Source organism: Bufo gargarizans, chromosome 4 (genome assembly GCF_014858855.1).
Source record: "Bufo gargarizans isolate SCDJY-AF-19 chromosome 4, ASM1485885v1, whole genome shotgun sequence".
Taxonomy (NCBI): domain Eukaryota; kingdom Metazoa; phylum Chordata; class Amphibia; order Anura; family Bufonidae; genus Bufo; species Bufo gargarizans.
In genome coordinates this window covers 101,266,497-101,288,833 of record NC_058083.1, presented here as the reverse complement: position 1 = coordinate 101,288,833, position 22,337 = coordinate 101,266,497, and the positions used below count along the sequence as shown (strand labels likewise).

At 43.8% G+C, this 22,337-nt stretch overlaps 1 protein-coding gene across 1 annotated transcript in view; it reads right to left on the bottom strand.

Moving 5' to 3' along the window:
• Positions 1-209: 209 nt before the first annotated feature.
• RBP1 (retinol binding protein 1) overlaps positions 210-22,337 on the bottom strand; it is a 48,352-nt gene continuing 26,224 nt past the window's right edge. Inside the window, exons 3-4 of the mRNA XM_044291596.1 lie at positions 9,283-9,384; positions 210-436 (exon numbers count right to left, since the gene is read on the bottom strand). Coding sequence (XP_044147531.1) covers positions 380-436; positions 9,283-9,384 — 159 coding nt within the window. The 3' untranslated portion in view covers positions 210-379. The remainder of the gene's footprint in view (positions 437-9,282; positions 9,385-22,337) is intronic.

Sequence of the window (22,337 nt, the reverse complement as noted above, 5' to 3'; positions counted from 1 at the left end):
GCTGATTTAAACATTTAAGTGATAGCTGCAGTTCACAAAGTTGTATGTAACTTAATGTATTTCTTTGGGTAACCTCTCTAGCTCGATAGTCAAAACTGTAAAAAATGTGTGTGTAGACTCAGCCTGAGAGCTCAGTATGAAGGAACTAATACAGCTTTTCCTGTAGCTGACGAGTCTGTTTAATCAAACCGTAATGAAACGACACAGTGTAAAATCGGGATAAGGTTTTTATTAAAGTACCTAACATCACATTATAAAAGAAAATCACAGAAAATCTGACAGAAAATAACATAGTAAAAAGAGCCAATTTGCCTGGGGGAGCAGAAAGAATTTTCTAAGGTTTTTCTTAGGATGGTGACAGTCTCGCTCAAAGTTGGCATCACTGATGAACCTTCTTAAACACTTGTTTGCAGGCTATATCTCCAACCCGCATTTCCTAGGGAAAAAAAACAAAGATCAGGATAGGAGATAAGAGTCACCAAATACATCAAACTTGTGTGATCCACATAACTGAAAGACACATCTGCATGACTACCAGGGGCGGACTGGGCCGGGGGGCAGGGAGGCAATTGCTCCCCAGGCCTCCCTAAATAAACGGCCGCTGGGCCGCCCGTCTAAAAAAAAAAAATATTTTTTTTTTATTCTTCAGGGCCGCACCGCCGATCACCACAGGCGGCGCGGCCCTGGATGTAATTGCGGCCGCTGTGTGCTGTGGGGCAGGGGAGGGAGAGGCGTGTCCCTCCCCTGTTCTTCTGATAGGCCGCAGGCACTAATGCCTGCAGCCTATCAGAGGCTGGCTCAGGAAGCGCGATGACGTCATTATCATCGCGACGCCTGAGCTGGCAGCACAGCACACGCTGCTGATGGAGGTAAGTATTTTTTTATTATTTTTCCTTCTTTGCGGAGATCTGTCACTATGGGGGGGGGGGGGGCGGAGATCTGGCACTATGGGGGGGGGGAGATCTGGCACTATGGGGGGGGGGGGGAGATCTGGCACTATGGGGTGCACTATAAGGGGAGCTGGCACTATGGGGCGCACTATAGGGGGAGCTGGCACTATGGGGGGCACTATAAGGGGAGCTGGCACTATGGGGCGCACTATAGGGGGAGCTGGCACTATGGGGGGCCTATAGGAGGAGCTGGCACTATGGGGGGGTACTATAGGGGGAGCTGGCACTATGGGGGGTACTATAGGGGGAGCTGGCACTATGGGGTGCACTATAGGGGGAGCTGGCACTATGGGGGCACTATAGGGGGAGCTGGCACTATGGGGGGGCCTATAGGGGGAGCTGGCACTATGGGGGGAGGGCTTATAGGGAGAGCTGGCACTATGGGGGGGCCTATAGGAGGAGCTGGCACTATGGGGGGGTACTATAGGGGGAGCTGGCACTATGGGGGGGTACTATAGGGGGAGCTGGCACTATGGGGGGGACTATAGGGGGAGCTGGCACTATGGGGCGCACTATAGGGGGAGCTGGCACTATGGGGGGCACTGTAGGGGGAGCTGGCACTATGGGGGGCACTGTAGGGGGAGCTGGCACTATGGGGGGCCTATAGGGGGAGCTGGCACTATGGGGGGAGGGCTGGCACTATTGGGGGAGCTGGCACTATGGGGGCATTTCTTACTGGCACATTATGGGGGGGCACCATGGGGGAGAGGAGCACTATGGGGGTAACTGGGGGCTCTAAAGGGGCTTTTTTTTATTATTGGCACATTCTGGGGGGAACTATAGGGGAGAGCAGCACTATGGGGCATCTGGTGCTACTATAGGGGCATTATTTGGGGGCACTATGGGGAAGTGGGGGCTCTAAAGGGGCCTTTTGTATTGGAACATTATGGGGGGCACTATGGCATTTGGTGGCACTAAGGGGGCATTTTTTACTGGCACATTATGGAAGGCACTATAGGGGAGAGCGGCACTATGGGGGAGTGGAGCACTATTGGGGCATATGGTGGCACTAAGAAGGGGCATTTTTTTACTGGTACATTGTGGGGGAGAGGAGCACTATAGGGGCATCTGCTGGGGGCACTAAGGGGCATTTTTTTACTGGCATATTATGGGGACACTATGGGGAAGGGGGAGAGGAGCAGTATGAGGGCATTTACTGGGGCACTATATAGAGGTATTTTATACTTGCATACATTATGGGGACATTAGCTCAACTGCGGGCACTAAGCGGGGGTATTTCATGTACTGTCATATTATAGGGAAAATTAGTACTACTAGGGGGTATTATGGGGAGCTTTACTACTACTAGGGGCTATGAAGAACATGATTACTAGGGCACTATAGGGGCATTATTACTACTAAGTGTGCTCTGGCAGAGAATTATTTCTATTGGTGGGATTTTGGGGAGCATTGTTACTTTGGGGGCACCCTGGCATAGTATCAGCTTAGCACAATTATTTTTGGGGGACATTATCTTTATACTATTAGTGTCTGGGCGCAGTTATTTTTTAGAGCGCTGTGTGCCAATAATTGTTTAAGGGGGCACTATCTGTGTGGTAGTAGTATTTCCAGGCGGACTGTTTCTGCAGTATAGTATTGGGGGCATAGCGGGTACAGTATTGGGGGCACTATCTGTGTGGTAGTTTGTATTTCCAGGGGGACTGTTTCTGCAGTATAGTATTGGGGGTGGCAGGAAACTAATGTCTGTTTCTCAATCTCTGCAGAGACGGGAGATGGCAGAAAAATCATCATGGCGGTCTGGTCTGAATGAAGAAGATGAGGAAAGAGAACGTCTACAACAAAGGTGACATCACTGGATGTAAGAGGTATGTGGTGCTATGTAGGAGAGGAGATGCTCCGGCTCCTCCTCCTGCCATTTGCAGAAGGAGGATTCAGAACTGGGTGAGGATGACGAAAGGGGGCAGCAGGCCACGGGCGGGTGGCAGATGGTGGGGGGAACCACAGGCCTTGAGCAGGATCAGGGTAGGGAGGAGAGCGGAGGAGCTTCCTGGCTGTAGCTTGTTATATAAGCAGGCAGTGCAGCCAGGACGGCCTCCCCTCTCCGTATGATGTGTAGAGACAGGCCGCAACTATAAAATGTCAGCTGTACAGTGTGTGTTGGGAGTGGCCTATTATATGTAGGAGGGGCTTTTAATGATGGGCGGGGCTAAAAATGGGCCACTTGACTAGATTTGCCCCCCAGGACTAAGGCTGCCAGTCCTCCCCTGATGACTACCAAGATTAAAGGGGTTGATGGGGAGTTTTGCACATCGATAAAATATTAATGCCATCAATGTCTAATCCAGTGTTCTCCAACCAGCGGCATGGGAGCCACGTGGCTCTCACCCCCCTAACTCCCCCATACATTTTCATCATATAGTAGGGTGCAAGCCTCATGACATGATAGTACCTTTAACCCCTTAACTCATAGCGCCGTATATATACGTCTGCATGTGTATTGAGCCGGCCTCTGCAGCGGGCTCTCTCCATACACGGCGGATGCTGACCATCATATAGCCGACACTGACCAGAAGCGGCGATTGCACCGCCCCCGTCATTTAACCCCTCAGGTGCGGCGATCAACGCTGATCACGGCACCTGTTAGTGAAGGCAGAGGGATCAGGCTCCCTTCTGCTTCCGATCGGAGCCCCAGCAGTGAAATCACGGGGCTCCGATTGGTTGCCATGGCATCCTGGACGCTGCTAAAACGATCCAGGCCTGTCACGGCTTTCTCCATACTGAGCTATGCAGGAGGCATAGCTCAGAATGGAGATGGTAAAAATACTATTCACTCTAATAGATCTCTATTAGGGTGAATAGGAGAGGGGATCAAAAGATCCCATGTACTAGGCCCCTAAGGGGGCTAATAGTTATTAAAAAAGTAAAAAAAAAAAAAAAAAGGTTAAAAAAACACCAATATATTAAAAGTTTAAATCACCCCCCTCTCCCAATTTTACATATAAAAATATATAAACAATAAAATAAAAAAACATATTGGATATCGCCACATTTGAAAATGTCTGAACTATTAAAATATTTAAAAAAAAATTCCTGTGCAGTGAACGTAAAAAAGAAAAACAAGCTATTTACCATTTACCCCAAAAATTGAATAATGGTGATAAAAAAGTCTTACATACTACAAAAATGGTACCAATAAAAACTACATTTTGTTATGCAAAAAACAAGCCCTCAGACAAATATAAAAAAGTTATGGTTGTCAGAATATGGTGATGCAAGGTTTTTATTTTTTTTAAAGTAGTAAAACAAAAACCAAAAATATTCAAGTTTGGTATTGCTGCGTTTGTATTTAGCCACAGAAAAAAGGATGTCAGGTCATTTTTAGTACATTGTGAACGCTGTGATGTCAAAACCCCAAAAACCTTGCCGAAAGTTTTCTTTTTACCACACAAATAATTTTTTTCCAGTTTTCTAATACAAGACATGGTAAATTAAATGGTGGATTTACAAAATGCATCTTGTCACACAAATAAGCCCCCATATAACTAAGTGAATGGAAAAACAAAAAAGTTACGGCTATTGGAATGCTGGGAGGAAAAATCCAAAATGTAAAAATGGAAATAGGCCCCATCTTTAAAGGATAACTGTCACACTTAGACCCCAATTTCAATTTTCATATATGTAGTTACCAGTGGCGGATCCAGAGCCTGGTCTCGGGAGGGGCACTTTCAGATTATTTTCTGTCCGCCGCCACAAAACAATGGTACTTATAGAACAGACTACACAGTGTAGCGGTATACTGTACATTGTGGGGCACAGTGTAGCGCTATACTGTATATTGTCGGGCACAGTGTAGGCTATATGTGTATAACAAACATATTTCACATGAAAACTTACAATTACTTGACTTGACCCTTGGGGATCTCGGACGCCACTTCCACACTTTGGCCGGGGGCTTGGCGGAGCTGATGTTGTGTTTTATCCTAATGAGAAAGATTTCATAATAAGGATTTGGAGAAGGGGCAGAGGGATAGCAGAGCAGGGAGAGGCCGGTGCTGCTACTAGGGGGTCATACCATGGGGGGAGTAATAAAGCCCACCATAATGCCCCCCAGTAGAAATAATTCGCCTTATAATGTGACAGTGCAAAAAATACCCCCTTGTAATGCCCCAGTATAAAATACCCCTATATAGTGCCCCTAGTAAATGACCCCATAGTGCTCCACACCCAGTAATAAGAGCCCCCCTGTGCCAGTAATAACAGCCCCCAGTGATAACAGCCCCTCTGTGCCAGTAATAACAGCCCCCAGTAATAACAGCCCTCCTTTGCCAGTAATAACAGCCCCCAGTAATAAGAGCCCCTCTGGGCCAGTAATAACAGCCCCCAGTGATAACAGCCCCTCTGTGCCAGTAATAACATCCCCCAGTAATAACAGCCCCCCTTTGCCAGTAATAACAGCCCCCTGTGCCAGTAATAAGAGCCCCCAGTGATAACAGCCCCCCCTGTGCCAGTAATAAGAGCCCCCAGTGATAACAGCCCCCCTGTGCCAGTAATAAGAGCCCCCAGTGATAACAGCCCCCCTGTGCCAGTAATAAGTGCCCCCAGTAATAAGAGCCCCCAGTGATAACAGCCCCCCTGTGCCAGTAATAAGCGCCCCCAGTGATAACAGCCCCCAGTAAAAGTATTGTATATAATAAAAAATAAAAAAACACATACTTACCTCCATGTCAGCGATGCGATGCAGGCCTCTTCTGGCCTGTGTCTCACGCTGTATGGCTCAGGCAGCGCGATGACGTCATTGCGCCGCCTGCGCCGGCCTCTGATAGGCTGCAGGCCAAGTGCCTGCAGCCTATCAGAGGAAGGGAAAGGGACAGGCCTCTCCCTCCCTGCCGCAGCACAGGCAGGCATCTGTATCGCTGTCCTGAGGACAGCGATACAGATGACTGGAGATGAGCGCTTCCACAATGGAAGCGCTCATCTCCCTGTGCCCCGCTGCCGCCGCCCGCCGCCAGCTCGGGGGGGGGGGGGCAATTGCCCCGTTGCCCCCCCCCCCCCTGGATCCGCCACTGGTAGTTACTAATAACATGATATTCCAGAATCAGTTACTATTAGACTGACTTACCCCATATTTAATAAGATTCAGCCCTTAGCAACCAGTCTGCATAAAACTGCAATCTCACTGTTCAGTTAAGATGGCCGCCACTGCCCTCACCCTGAGGCTAATCCCGCCTGCCCTCACTAGCCAGTAACAATAGCCCCCCAAAAGTGTCAGTAACCAGAGCCCTCCCCCCTAAAGGGTTAATCTCCTGCAGCACAAAGGGGTCCTCTTACCACATGTTGCTTTCATTTATACACTGAGCAGACGGCAGATCTCCCTTCCCTGGTCTGCGCTGCTCCGGCTCTGCACTGTCCAGCTCTGCTGAGTGAGGGAGCGTCTGCCAAGCGCAGGGACAGGGAGAAGTGCACACAGCCCAGGCACTGTTATCAGCTGCTGGGAAGGACCTGGCTTTAATCATTTACCTACAGTCCCTGGCTGTCAGGAATCTGACCTTGCACCTGCGTGCTTCTGTGTCCTCCATCCTTCAACACAGAGGACAGCAACCTGATTTTAAGCACAGGTAAAAATAGGCAGTAGAGGGAACAAAACTGTGGAATTAAGGGGTAATTGAGTACACAGTGAAAAGTTGAAATAGGGCCATCAAGGAGATATTAATCACCACAATCCAATACTCCAAAAAAAAAAAAAAAAAAAAAAGAAGATGACAGTTATACTTTAAGGGGTTGTTAATAGGCTTTGCCTCCTTTTACTATACAGTCTGGCTGAACACCACCATTGAAAGGAGGCTCGCAAACAATAAAAGGGTGGGGACCTCTGGACTAATCTTTGGAAGTCCAACCACTCGAACCAAATGGCCATATTGGTAGGTAATGTGCAATTGGCCTCTTCAAATTTTCCTTCCACTGTGCTGCCTTCGACCAGATGCTGACCATTTGACATGACGCAAGGGGAGCAGGTTACCACTGTGGCCAGCGATTGGCTACAGTGGCATTAAAATGGAAGTTTATATCCTGGGAGCACAATGGAGCAGCCGAGACTGGGAAGAGAAGGAGTGGGAACTAGCGACGGGAAGCAGGCAAGTATGCTTCCCTTCACAGGTCTGCCCAAGAGTGGGGGTTTGCCAAACACCCCCCAAAGATGCACAACCCCTTTATAAGGTGGTGAGAACCTGTACAAAGATGGGATTAAAAATTTGGAAATGTATACAATGTACTTGAGTCATAAAAATTAGCTGCAGACACCTGGACCTTCTACCGAGGGCATTTGGGTGGTCTTAATCAGTCCCTGAAGGGGGCCCAATTTTTTTATATTTTGCATTTTTGTAATTATAATTCCAATAGCAAAATAAGATGGGTCCCTGGCCCCCTACCACTTAGTGTAAAAATATTTAAAAAGTAGCATAAAATTATAGGCATGTATAATAGCCATATTGTTATTACCCACGAAAAGATACAATGTTCTTGCACCTGATTGGGCCCCATGGCTATAGTTATGCCTATGCTTTATGTATGCCCCTGGGAGCAACTGTACAGTTTTTACCTCCTGTCTAAAATATGCCATCTTCCTGCGGCATACAGGGAGCTATTCTAGTAAGTGGGAACTGCCCACATGAGACTGTAGCATTTGCCACTGGGCTCCTATGGGCAATGCTCCATATTTTGCAAAAATTTTAAACTGTGATTTCTTGTCTTCTCTTCTAGAAGAACATTAAGCTTGACCGGTAAGTTTTCACTGTCAAAGGGCTCCTCAATATAAGGCACATACATGTATTCAGATTTAGTTTTAAAATTCATTTTAAATAAATCTTTAAACTAAAAAAAAATATGATAGACCACCGCCTGGAATGACAAACGAGTGACTCATTCTACCTCTTCTCTTGCTGAATACTGAGGCAAATACACAATTCTTATTTTGCCTGCAGGAATCTATGTGGTTTTGTTAAATAATTCAAAGGAAAAGGGGAACATGAAAGAAGATATCTTGGAAGAGAAGCAGCATTTACGCTTCAGCAGAGGGATGGGGAGAATGGTGTCTTTGTGTTTGAAGCGCTTTGGTTGAACATTGCTCAGGTCCAATCCAAACCTTTCATGTCGAGGGTTTAGCTTGTGTCAAATGTGAGAAAGAGGCCTTTAGCATTCTGAAATGTAAAATCTACGTCCATGTGTGATTTAAATAGACGGGGCAATGAAAGGTTTTCTTTGTGTATGAGGACCAAAACAGAACCCTTAGCCGCAATCAGAATAGAGTTCTTAAAAGTTAAATATAGAAACCAGCTTTTTAGAGAGAACAGATACGGATTTTTGAATTAATATTTCACAAGTCAATGCAGTAAAATTGCACACATTTAGTGTATGTAAAAAGTAAGATTATCAATGTGATTTCCAGACCATTAGGATCTGGACTAAAAGGAAGTTTACTTGTTTAATTAAAATGATCCAAATATTTTGTTTTTACAGTAACTATGTATTCATCTCCATGGTTACAGACTACAAAAAACATATGTAGTCTGAACTTTTAGTCACATTCTCTTTCATCTGAATTCCGAGTAGTATACAAGAGAATATGCCTTCAAGATCAGACTACACAGGGTATGTTTGTAGTCCCTAACTATAGAGACATCTAGGGCTGCATAGGAGCTGTAGAGATTTTTATTTAAAACTATTTACAGACTTCCTTTATTTTTTTTAAGGCACAAGCATTGGAACAAGTGAAACAAATGTGTTTTCAAAGTGCCTTTTAAAAAAAAGTGGAGACCATTCCTTTTGGTCCTGTTTGGCTGACAGTTATCTCTTCATGATAGCAGCTCTCCTGTGAGCGCTGCTTTCTCTTCAATGTTTACTAGCATACAGCCTACACTGTAGTGATGGTGTGGGAACGAACTGCTATAATTACACTGCTCGACCACTACAATGTATATTGTGGGCAGGTAAACAGTGAAGAGGACGCATCGCTCACACGACTACTGTGGCCCCTTCAAACAGCCGAGTCAGACCCCCACTGATCTGAAATTGATGACCCATCCCAAGGATAGGTCATTATGTCATAAAAACTGGAATACCCCTTTATTGCTTGTATATGACATGGTGGGTTGTGTCCTATACTGAGCAGTGCACCCATTTACTATTTTAACTGTAATATAATAAATGTCTTTATTTTCTGTTTCTGCATTAGAATTAAGAATTTAATCAAAATAATGCAAAAGAACCCTGCAGAACAGTGGCAGAAATCTTACGGTCACGGTTAGTTTTTCTGAATGACGCACAAGCCTTACTGTTTAATTATACAGTTAATAATACAAAGTAAAAAGTTCTGTACCAGGTGTAATTCATCTCCTTCCACCCACTGAGTCCAGCCACGTCCTTCCTTTTCACCTTTCTGCTCACACACCAGCTTGTCATCTTCCCATCTGACCGTGGTCTAAAGACAAAGGATATTATAAAACAATGCAATAATATGTCACATAGATTTCTAGAATTATAAAACTAAATCAGTATAATATGGCTACACTGCTGAACGTGGCTCATATAGGCTCCTGCTATTATCAGGACTCTACTGATGTCATATAACAATGCTTCACTGTTTAATTGTCTATGGCTCATTCACTTGAATTGAAAGCATATGGGCTGCTGCATAATTTATACACATGTTGACTGCAAATTCAAACCACAGAAAGGGATGAACCCAAGTAGTCTTTCCACATAGATATTGACTTGGTCCGATCACTTATTACATGGGAATTATAATACTGGTGTCTTTTGTAGCAGTGGGGCCGTAGGGACCTTTGGGTCATCTGTGCCCGGTTGTGACACCCCTGCCAGTGACATCTTTTGCAACTAGTGACGTTGCAGGATGAAGTGCTCATACAGTTAAGCTACATGCAAAGAAGGAAGTAAAGTAGCAGAACTAATCTCCTTGTGCACGGACAGAAGCAGCTTAGCAACAAAATTAACAAGAACACGCTGAAGGTTTTATATTATTATACAAGAGCAACACAATAGCTGAATATTTCGTAATGCTTTTGTTTTCATTAAAGAGCCTCTGTCAGCATGATCAACCATGTTAAACCAAACACACTGCCTGGTAGGGTTGATCTTGCTGGTTAAAACCATACCTTTCTTGTGTCTGTATGTTAAACAGCTGCATTTTGATTCATATGCAAATGAGCAAAGTGGAGCAGCAGAGGGTGGGGCTGAATCCTTGGAGAACTGCTTTTGTAACACCCCCTGTGCTCTGCACACTCCTCCCTCCACTTGATTGACAGGACTAGACATCAGCATGCTGTGTCCTAGCATGTACTGTACATATCATATACACTACTTACTTTAGCCTTACTGTCTTGAGAATAGAAGATTTATATGCATAGAAAGCCAATACATATGACTGGCTAATTCACAGGCACAATATATGATTATAAACCACATCTGTATGGAGTTTGTATGTTCTCCCCATGTTTGCGTGGGTTTCCTCTGGATACTCTGGTTTCCTCCCACACTCCAAAGACATACTGATAGGGAAACTTAGATTGTGAGCCCCATCGGGGGCAGCTCGATGCTAATGTCTGTAAAGCGATGCGGAATATAGTAGTGCTATATAAGTTCATAAAATAAAAACAAATAAAGATACCAGTTATCTGCATTAGCTCTCAAAGTATGGAAAATAATAAATCAGCCTTGCATGTAGATATCACAGAGAGACTTCTAAATCTTTTCTCCAGTTATTTTTTCCTCCCTCATTTAAACCATAATAAAAAGGCTATAGCCTTACTATTTTGAGAATAGAGGTTTTCCATTTTTAGAAAGCGAATACATATTACTGTTGTCCTTATAATCATATCTTGTGCCTGTAAGTTAACTAGTAACATGTGTTCGCTATTCTAAACATGGTAATGCTATATAATAAGTATTGTAAATGATATTTACATGCTAGGACACAGTTCCGCCCTTAGCATGTTGGTGTCTAACTACGTCAATCAAGGGGAGGGGGCAAACGTGCAGAGCATTACAAAAGCAGTGCTCCAAGGATTCACTATTAGAGTGGAGAGCCACTGCAAACAACAGCTACCACACTGGTGGACTGGAGTGCAACCATGTATTACATGGTTGCCCATATATTTCAATGAGAGCTAATACCACATTTGCAGCTATCTACATCTTACTCCAATGACAACAGCTGAATACAGGGGATTCCTGATAGTAATGAACACTCTTCTGGGGAAGGGAATGTCCAGATAGAATACAGACATCACATCCATATAGCAGCCTGTATAGGTGGACATATTCCAGTCAACACTGTCTTGTCTGCATCGCCAAAGCAGCAGCCCACTAGCAAGTAGATACTGTAGATAACTCAGTATACAAAAGTTTGGACATATGTTCTGTATTGAGCTCTAATTTCAAATAGAGATAGAGATAGAGATATAGATATATACCAGAGTTTCAAAGCCCGCCATTGTTCTCCTACCGCCGTTCCAGAAATCTTCGTGACCAGCTGGTCAAGGCGGATATTGGTCCTAAGAAATCCTTCAGACAGACAGCATTGACGCAGCCGGGCTTGGGTTGTTTTCCCTGCTTAGGGTGCGTCAATTGTAGATACATCCAAAAAGCAAAAACATTTATAAATCCTCATACAGGTGAATCCTATGGGATATCATTTCATCTCACGTGCAACTCCAACTACGTGATTTACGTGTTGTCATGTCCATGCAACCTACTCTATGTTGGAGAGACAACAACAGACCTGAAGACCCGCCTTAACAACCATCGCCTGAGCATTCGTAAGAAACGTCTCGATTTACCAGTTTCTAAACATTTTTCTGAGGCTGGGCACAGGGAGGGTGATCTGACAGTTTGGATCATCGACCATGTGCCACAACCCAGACGTGGCGGTGACAGGTCTAAGCTGCTTAAACGTAGGGAGTTGTGCTGGATCCACAGGCTTAACAGCCTTAGACCCAATGGATTGAATGTAGAATTTAACTTTGGGGAGGTGGTGTGAGGAATGGCTTGCCTCCTGTGTTATGCTGATTATGCCAAGGTACTTTTTTGTACACACTGTGTTTATTTATTATTTTTTTAAAACTGTTGGACTAACAGTAATTTTTTCTTCTCTTTTTTGCACACAGATCACCAGCATTTCACATATTGAGGGGTGGAGCTCAAGGATGAAGTGGACACATCTTTATACATATGAGGTGGATACCTCTAGAAACTATATGTTTTTTTTCTTTTTTATTCTATTAAAGAAGTTTTGATCTAATTTTTATATAAAAAATTTTTTCACTGTCGGATTCGGTACGCATCATGAGTACTACAGTTGGGCTGTGATGGTGCTATAATTGCTTTTCCATCATGTTGGTATGGCTTTGCTCCCTGTGATACCTGGGCACTAATTGGAGGAGAACCCTCCTTGGGTATATATGCGACCAGACACCCCTGATGGAGATCTTCCTGTACATAACGGGTTTTCCGTATTGTCAGTGGCCTCTAATCAGGGTGCAGCATGAGGGCAATCTGGTTACCGGGCTGCCCGTGCTGGTCTAATTTGCAATACCCTGCTGGTGGCCGCATACAGGTAAGGGCTGCTTTTCCAATTTCCAAGATGGCGTCCTGAGAGTGTCTATGGACGGAGCATGCGCCGCAATACGCCCAGACTGACTGCGGTGGCGCTGTGGTGACGTAGGAACGTGGGCCGCTTCTGATGACGCTCGGCGTCCTGTAGTAGATGTCATCACTACTTCCTGTCTGATGCTATGCCGCTCCGATGTAAGTGTATGTGTATAGACAATCTAGTGTACGCCTGGAAGGAATTCTTTAATGTTTGCAGGTGTCCTTTAACACGTCCCTCAGCTCCTCCCCCTCGGTGTGTTTCCATGTACACTGGACATACCCACGGGTTGTGCACTTGTATAAGAGTGCGATCGATGGGTCTGTCCTCTTTCACTTTAATACGCAAATGTCTGATTTTGTACTTGATTACAGTTTCATGATGTATTATCACTAGATATATGACATTTGCTCTAGTTTTGCACCTGCACTGTGCATCTCATGTTCTATGCAATGGTATTTTTTGAACACGCCCCTATGGGTGTGGTGTGATCACATGATGTGAATTTTAATTAACTCACCTATATAATTGCAATCACTTGATTTGTAACACTGCTTGAGAAAGGCTCAGTGGAGCCGAAACGTTGCACCGCATGGTTGAATAAAGAACTTTTCCACTTTTACAAGACCGGAGTGCCGTCCTTTTTCTGGATATATCTCTATCTATATATATCCATCCAAATTTATAGAACCCCTTTTCACGCTATGCGTTTTTTAATGAAATGGTTAAAAGTACCCATGAAGTAAAAAATAAATAAAAATCATCCTAGCCTAATATAGTAATGAGAACATACTCACACACACATTTATAAAAATAATCTTTATATAGTGCCACCATATTCCACAGCACTTTACAATTCAGTGGGCTTAAGTACAAATCAAAAGTCATAAAATTACAGGGTAATAAACAAATAAAGCACTAGGAGTGAGGGCCCTGCTCGCAAGAGCTTACAATCTATGAGGGAATAAGGATGACACAAAAGGTAAAGCAGTAGGGTTAGAGTAATGACAGCCGGGGAGAGGGACTGGAGGAGGGGTGAGGGAATAGAATCACTGCTGCAGATCATGGATCAAGAAGAAGAAAGAAGCCTGCAGACTTCTTCCATTATAGATTCAAATGAGAAAAGAGAACACGAGGAAGTGTGAGAGGGAGGAGGATCGAGGCTGGTTGGGGACTGGGAGAATATTTCCTGTCAGATTTTAACAAACTTATCTCTAAAGTAAGTGGCCAGGTCTTCAGCACAGAGGTCAGTGATGGGCATGTGCACTTTAGGGCTTAAAATGGAAAGTATCAAAAAGTCGTTTTGGTTATTTGAGAGTGAGGAGTTGAGAGAGGTGAAGTAGTTCTGCTTTGTAATGTGGAAGGCAAGTTGTAGGTTTTAAGCATCAATTTATAATAGAGGAAATCTAAGGGTATTTGTGATTTTCTCCATAAGCATTCGGCACACCTAGAGCAACACTAAAGAAAATGTGTTTCAGGGTGGCTGTGGTCCATGTCAGAAAGGTTTGAGCTGCTTCATTCATGGTGGCTTTGATGGAATGGTTGTAATGATTGGCAGCTAGATCTGGACAAAAGAGCAAAAAGATTGGTATGAGAGATAACTGTAGAGTGTCGATAAGTTGCTGGGAGTTAATGGTGTGTAGGCTTCTGTATGTTGGAAAAGTAGGAATGTCATGAGAAGAATGAGAGGTCTTCATAGTAAAGAGGATTGTGGTCAGAAAACGGGAAGGGAACGTCCGATATTGAGCAGGGGAGCAAGAAGACTAGATCAAGTGAATTGCCATTTTTGTGTGTGGCAGGAGAAGTGAATTGTGAGAGGCCAAGAGAGGAGGTTATAAAAAGAAAGTGAGAAGCTGATGGAGAGATTATAAATGAGAATGTTAAAATCAACCATGATAAGAGTTGGTAATTCAGTTGATAGGAAGTGGGGAAGCCAAGCAGCAAAGTGATCCAGGAACCGGTGGGGAGAGTCTGGGGGTGATAGACAACAAACACTCACAGGGAAAGTGGGCGGAGGAGTCCGATGGTGTGAATCTCAAAAGAAGTAAATGTGAGAGAGGGTACAGAGGGAAAGTATGCCTACTCCTCCACCATGCCTGTTATCAGGTCTGGGGGTATGGGAAAAGTGTAGCCCATCATAAGATAGAGTGGCAGGGGAAGTGGTGTCAGAAGGTTGAAGCAAATTTTCTGTGAGGGATAGAAAGTCAAGAGATTTTGAAAGGAAAAAATAAATAAATCATGGATTGTGGATAGTGGTGAAATGCTGCCTGCGGGTAGTAGCAGGAGAATATAAAGACTTAGCAGATGGTTGAGTGATTTGGGAGGTTATTTTTTATGCTTCACCATGTAGGAAGATGGGTTAGTGAGGCATAACGGTAAAAAGTATGTGAATTGAACATGGTTGAGGGAAGAAGAGAGGGACTCATGTGGATAGAAGGAACAAAGGGTGGAAGTTGTTGGTGATTTTAAAAGGTAAACAGCAGCAACAACGAGAAAAGAAGCAGTGAAAAAGTACTGTATCATACCCGATCTGTGTGGAACTTTCTATAGCTCACATACTGTACTATCCCTTTATCCTCCCCTGTCTAATTGCCATGTGTAACTGGCAGGTGCTAAGGCAATATGATGTTTTGGCAAATATAGTGCTTTGACTTGTGTTTCACCCTAGCAAATGCTTCCTCTTAGGGCTCATGCACATGACCGTATGTATTTTGTGGTCCGCAAAATACGCTCCTCAAAAAATATGGATGACATCTGTGTGCATTCCTGTATTTTGCGGAACAGAACAGCTGGTCCCGATAGAGCAGTTCTTGTCCATAATGTGGATAATAATAGGACATGTTCTATTTTTTTTGCTGAATGGACATACAGACATTCTGGTTTTTTGAGTCCCCATTGAAGTGAATGGTTCTGCATATAGGCCACAAAAAAAAAAAAAAAGAACAGACAGGGAAACAATATCTCTTAAACGGTGTATTCATTCATAGAACTAGGGGTAATTTATACATCTATATATTCACACACACACACACACACACCCTCAACATTAAAATTGCAGCACCATGAAGGACAAGCTGTAAGGTTCTTCTGAAGATCTGCAGAAGATCACATTTTCAAGCACCTATCTCCAATCAGTGGCATGTGCAATGGCATAAAAGACAGACTGAAAGCAAAGTTTTTTTAGCTACATGAAACTTCAAAAATCAGATCAAGTTGTGTGGGATGATTGTGCGATGACAATTCTAAGTCATGGTGCCAGTTATCACCACTTGTCACAAACTTAGAGGGACAGAATCCTTGAACTGAGAGACCTTGGTTTAGCACCCCAGAAGATCACTTTGCACTTAGACCAAAATGTCAGTGCTGTTCAGCGTTGCGTGTCCCAGTGGTTGGTAGAGCGACGACTAACTGCAATGACAGCAAGTGGTGCACAATGGCAAATCTCTGCATCTGGTTAGAAGAATGGCATTCTTTACTGCAAGTGAAATCGGACATCACATTCCAAGCCTAGGGTGGAAAACAGTGTCTACACAAACCATCAGAAGTTGTTTGCATGACACTGGGCTATGAGCCAGATGTCTAGCTACAGGTATTCCATTTACCTCATGAGACCACTGTCCAAGGCTATCGTGATGGACGGCAATGGAGGCTGGAATGAAGATCTCTTTAGTGATAAGCCCAGATTTTGTCCTGGATACAATGCTAGATGGAGATTGCTCTGGAGACCACGTGGGCGATGCCTTCACAAAAGGAACATTACACCAGTCCAATTCACAGGATTATGGTGTGGAATAATGTAAGGTACCTCTCTAATCTTAATTTCAGGTACACTACTGCATTACAACAATTTGGTACGGGCATTTCTCCAAAGGGTCCTAGGAACCATTTTTCAACAGGAGAGCACTAGTTCATATGTTGCTTGTTCTACTGTGAGCAGCCTGTGTAGTCTAAAGTGCTACCATGGCCTGCAACATTCAGGGGTGGACTGGCCCTAAACCCTACTGGGAACGTTTTCTGATTGGCCAATGCTCATGGGGCTGCCAAAGCCCTCTTCATGGCCTCTGTGTGAGATTGTGAAACAGCTATTTCTGCATAATGTCTGTACTTAAACTGTCATTTGGCATTCCGGGCACTAGAGGCCACTGACTCATGCTGCTGCCTGTGAGTGAACCAGGAAGTGTTGATCTGGCATGGTGGAAGGATTGTGCTGTGAGGGACTGAATCAGATTCCATCCTGTCTTGCAGATGTCTGGCAGTTAATGGACACTCAGAAGAAGGAGAGTAGCTGTTAGACCCTGACTGAATCCAGCTCTTTTGAAAGAGAGGTTTCCCAGGAATACCAGTTCAGTGTGTGGACAGAAGGCCTCATCATCAAGCAAGGCCGCACAGTTGCTAAGAGGTTGGTGGCCATCCCTGGTAGGCTGCATCCTCGGACCAGAATGGATGCAGGTCAGTACACCTGGTTACTGATTATTATATTGTCTGGCGCCTGAAGTTACAGAGACTAGCCTAGGCCTAGAATTAGTTAGTTAGGATTAGATCGTTTTGCTAGGCTGTACTGTACTGGACTGCAGCGCAGTTATTGACTTGCAGGCTCTGCTGCGTTTGCCATCGGCTAGGGGTGTCCTCTGTAGCGGCACAGCATGACTTGCAGGCTCTGCTGTGTCCACCATCGGCTAGGCCTGTCCAGTGGGCAGGACATTGACTGTGGGTCCGGGGATAGAGAGTTTTTTATACATGTTTGTATTGTTTTGGTGATGCTTATGTTATTACTCGTTGTCTAAGTAAAGTTTCTGTTCTTGCATAGTAAGCTGGTGTCAGTGTCGCTTTCCTTGTCTGTGACTTCGCTGTATTCTGGGGAGCCCACCCCGGTACACAGCTTACATCTGGACAGGTACATAATGATCTGATGCCCTCAGCATTAATGCTAGGAGCATCAGGTACTTGCAATATGCACCTGGACAGTGGCTGCAGGAGCCCTCCTGAATTCAACAGTATCACCGTCCTCAGTATGGTGATACAGCAGTATTTTATGCTGCACTGTGGTATTTGGTTTTGCTCGGGAGGTATTTGTGCTGCATTGTGGTGGCCCCCACCTACTTCTTTTGTCCCTGGCTGCATTTGGCTGGTGTTGGCCCTGCTTACTTGTGTTGCCCCACCTTCTGTCAGTTTGGACTTGCCTACAACATGGAGCCACTTTAAGTTCCCAGTCTACCCCCGGCAACGTCTCCAGACTTGTCTCCCATCAAGAATATCTGGGTCGTCATTGATCGCCAATTGCAAAGGGAGCTGCTAACAACGGATCTCGATGATTTGCATTCCCAAGTGCATTCAGCATGGCAGATCATTTCTCAGATGACCATTAATAACCTCACGAATAGCATGCTGAGGCGTGTAAGCACATGTTATTCTGCCTGTGGTGCTCATACTCTATACAGAATAAATTTAGATTCATGATTTCATTGAAAGGATTATCCCATGATTCATGTAAAAAATGAAAATCTGACACTATACAGTACCATAATCTCTTTCTAACAAAGCTAGAACCAGCCCTGCACCCCATGTGGATCTAAAGATCTTCCCATTCATTTGCACTGCTAGATGTATTTCAAGGTGACAGCTCTCCCTATAACAGCTCAGGGGTGGTATCCTTTATGCTGCAACTCTCTCCCCATCATAGCTCAGGGGGCATATCCTTTCAGCTGCAGCTCTCTCCCTGTCACAGCTCAGGGAGTGTGTCCTTTCTGCCTCAGCTTTCTCCCTGTAGCGGTCACAGTTTCTAACGCTTGATCTGGCTAGTGACAGTTTAAGGATGGAACTGAGAATGTGCGTCCACCTCAGTGATGAGGTGGACAGAGAAATGAGAAAAAGAACAAACAGCAGGTGGCGCTATACAGATAGATTTCAGTAAATAGCTCACTGGCTACACTAAATTTTTAAATGGCATGCAATTAATTTACTATTCAGATCCAGATGCTGGTTTTAAAAATGTAGAATATTTTTCATGAAACAACTCCTTTAAATTTTCACAACAAAATTGCAGATATATTAAGAAATAAGCATAACATATAAAATCGCCTTGCATATGAAAACAAAATAAAAATCAACACAATACGTCAAACAAAACTGAAATTTTGATTGTTCAAAAGGGTTGGGACCCCACAACTAGAGCACCAGAACAATAGTACACGAGTGCCACATTCTACCTTAAATACATAACATATTAATGTAATCAGGCTGAAACAATGCCCTGATAAAGGCAGTAACATGTACTGTAAATTAGTTAAACAGTGCAAAAAATATTAAATTGGCTTGCCAATGTAGTAACTCAGGGAATTAACTAGTGCAAGGTAACTCCCAGTGTGGCTCACAGTATAGCATTACTGAGCTTACAGAGCAGAGACTCCACATATTTTGGCATATTCCTGAGATCTTACACAGTTCGATTATCTCACCCTGGTAATTAACTTTGTCCTTTCCCCTCTAGCCTACGTGGAGTGACCTTTGGAACGTTAACTTAAGTACTAAAATACCATGTCAAAGATGACTAGTGACTCATCTGGGAGCACTTACAGAGCTGCCCCGAATACATGTACATTAAGAGAGGAGGTGGCTTGAAAAATACTAATATGTCCAATTTTTTGTGTATTTATTAAGTGGATTGTTGCTTCTGGCAATCATTTTTTTAAAGCTACAATTAACATTTATCTTCCTTATTATTTTAGACATGTGAGGAGTTGATGAGGATTTCCAATTTTGCGCTATACATTGGAGAGAGGCTGTTAAATTATGACAGACAACAGTCTTTTCAGGGACTAAGTACCTGTCGATATCAAGGCTTAACAAAAGTGTCAGGGTTCTTTCCAGAAACATGGTCTTCTTCGAGGTACTTCTCATTATTAGACAGTTAGATTAGGTTGTGATGTACAGTACATTGTTTCCTTTGCATAAGTGACCTAAATAGGTTTTCTATGTTCTCTCTAGTTACCTATCTTTTAGTTTATTTCATCTCTATCCTCACCTACCAGTTTATTTTTATTTCTACACTTTACATACAGTACACAATACTTTTTGGCCACACAAAGCAGGCTCCAAGCACCAACTAGAAGGTTGCTTCATTGAAGCACAATAAAGAATAGGATGATTCTTTACAGAAAATAATGTTATCTGAATAATTTTATTATATTGGAATTTATATTCTCCTTTGATTATTACCTGACTATAATGGTATTCTGCTCGACACTGTAACAAATCAAACTGTAATGTACTTTCTTTAACCGTTTTAAATGAAAAACTCAAAATAAAAAACTATTGAAACAGAAAAATACTAATGTGGTAGAGGCGAATTTGTCATTTCACTATTTAGTTTGAGGACTTGTATAGAGATGAGCCAAGTTTAAAAATTTGATTCGGTAGCTTCACCGAAGTTCAACAAGAAATTTAATTTGTTCCCAATTAATTTGTCAGGAATCGCTATAAATCTAGTATACTCAGCCCAATCTGCCTAATCATATTCTATATTCTTCCCATATTACACTTGCCTTTAATACCGAGACACAGTAACTATATCCATAACAGATTGGATTAGCTATAAATGTTGGTGCACTGCACAGTGATGCACATGGCGATACACTCTCCCTGTAGTCTCCCTGTACACTCCCTTTTCAATATTGTTCTTGAAAACAGTTTACAGAAACACTGTCCCTAGAGCATCAGCACTTGCCACATTTCTCCCTATGCTCAGCTCACAGGACAATGGCAGAAACTATGCTGGATATGGGTTTTATATGGCTGTTACTTCACACGGGATGGCTATCTGTGGATTGGCCGGCTGCACAGCATTATGGGTTATGTGGTATTCCTGGGCTTGTCTTCTCTACACTTGCTTTCACTTTCCAACACGGGCAGCCACCATTTTAGTTAAACGGATTCATTTGAATCCGACCAAGGGCAACATCTGCATGGAGTTTGTATGTTCTCCCCGTGTTTGCGTGGGTTTCCTCTGGGTACTCCGGTTTCCTCCCACACTCCAAAGACATACGGATAGGGACCTTAGATTGTGAACCCCATTGGGGACAGTTGGATGCTAATGTCTAAAGCACTGCGGAATATAGTAGCGCTATATAAGTGCATAAATAAATAACCACGAAGCGTGAGGAAATTTTAATTCGTTTAGAATTGAAGTTTTCCTAAACTTTGGACCAAATTCCACTTTGAATGCTTCGTTCAACACTAGATTTGATATTGTAACCATATCAAAGAACATCAGCAGCAGAGTGGGTTTAAGTGTATCCAAGGTAAGCAATCTTCTTAAAAGGGAGTCTGTCACCTACTCTGAGCATTTTAGATAGCTCAGATCGTATTATAGAACGTTTGCCCCCCCATTAAAATAGTACCTCTCTAGTGTCTGTGGACACTATACAGGGATTATTACCTGGACCACAATATAGGGTGTTATTATTACTGGGGCACTCTAGGGGAGATTATAGCTGATGTGGACACTATAGGGACATTTGGTGCAATTTATCAAACTGGTCTAAAGTAGAACTGGCTTAGTTGCCCATAGCAGCCAATCAGATTTCACCTTTCATTTTTGACAGCTCTTTTGGAAATCCAGTTCTACTTTACACCAGTTTAATAAATGACCCCAATTATGTCTACTGGGGTCACTATTTTTTCAGCAGTATAGTACCTGGGGCATTGGGGGGCACAACATATGGTGTGGCAGCAGGATGACATTGTCGGGACACGAGGATGGGGAAGTTAATTGAAAAACTGAGAAATCTAATGTGTCTGTGTTATAAACTCTGTAGAGAAGAGATGCGGCTGAAAGAATTTGTCATGGCGGTCTAACGGAGGAGAAGAGGAAAGAGAAGGTCTACATGACAGGAGATGTCCCTGGATGTAAGAGGTATGTGGTCAAGTATTGAGGGGGGGTGCCAGAGAAAAGACCCTCCCCGGGTGCCAAACACCCTAGGCACGCCACTGCTGTCCCACTTAGAGATCCTGAAAAAAGTGCTTTTTAAAGTTATGCAAATTAGCTGTTGGAAGTGACCATGGGCAGAGTTACAGCCGCATTTGCCCAGACCCCTCAGCTATGTGCCCAGATAACAGTTCCTCTTGCAGTCCTCTGGCCCACCCTCCTCTCCTACTTTGTCCTCCTCCTCTGGCTTGGAGATCTTGCACGAGCACCAGTCAACGCTGGGCCTTCGCACACACACTGTTAAGATCAGTGCCTCTGCTCTTAGTGGTCATGTGCAGGCCCAGCGGTGGCCAGTGCTTGCACGAGATCTCCAAGCCAGAGGAAGAGAAAGCAGTAGAACGCGTAACTTTATAAAGTACTGTTTTTCAGGATCTCAATGTGGGACAGACTAGAGAGATACTATTTTAATGGGAGGCAAACAGTAGGGGACAGACTCCATTTAGACTGCCTGAACTACATTTTAGGCTCTGTTTACATGGTATACAGCCTTACGTTTGGTGCAGATACCAGGAAGGTCCATCACCGTATAAACCAATGTATGTCACTGTATACTATTCAGTGATATGTCGTCCATAGGATTACATGCGGGTGGGTCACACTTCAGTGTGGGAGGGAAACACCAATACCGAGCATAGGAGGGAAGAGGGTGGGGGGGGGGGGACATGGAACCAGGCCTGAGAACTAGGGAAGGAAAATGGACACCTAGTGAAAACCCTAACCAAAATCCTGACTAACTACCAGTATGAACAGACCCCAAAAGGTAGGCGAGTTCATACGCAGGAAT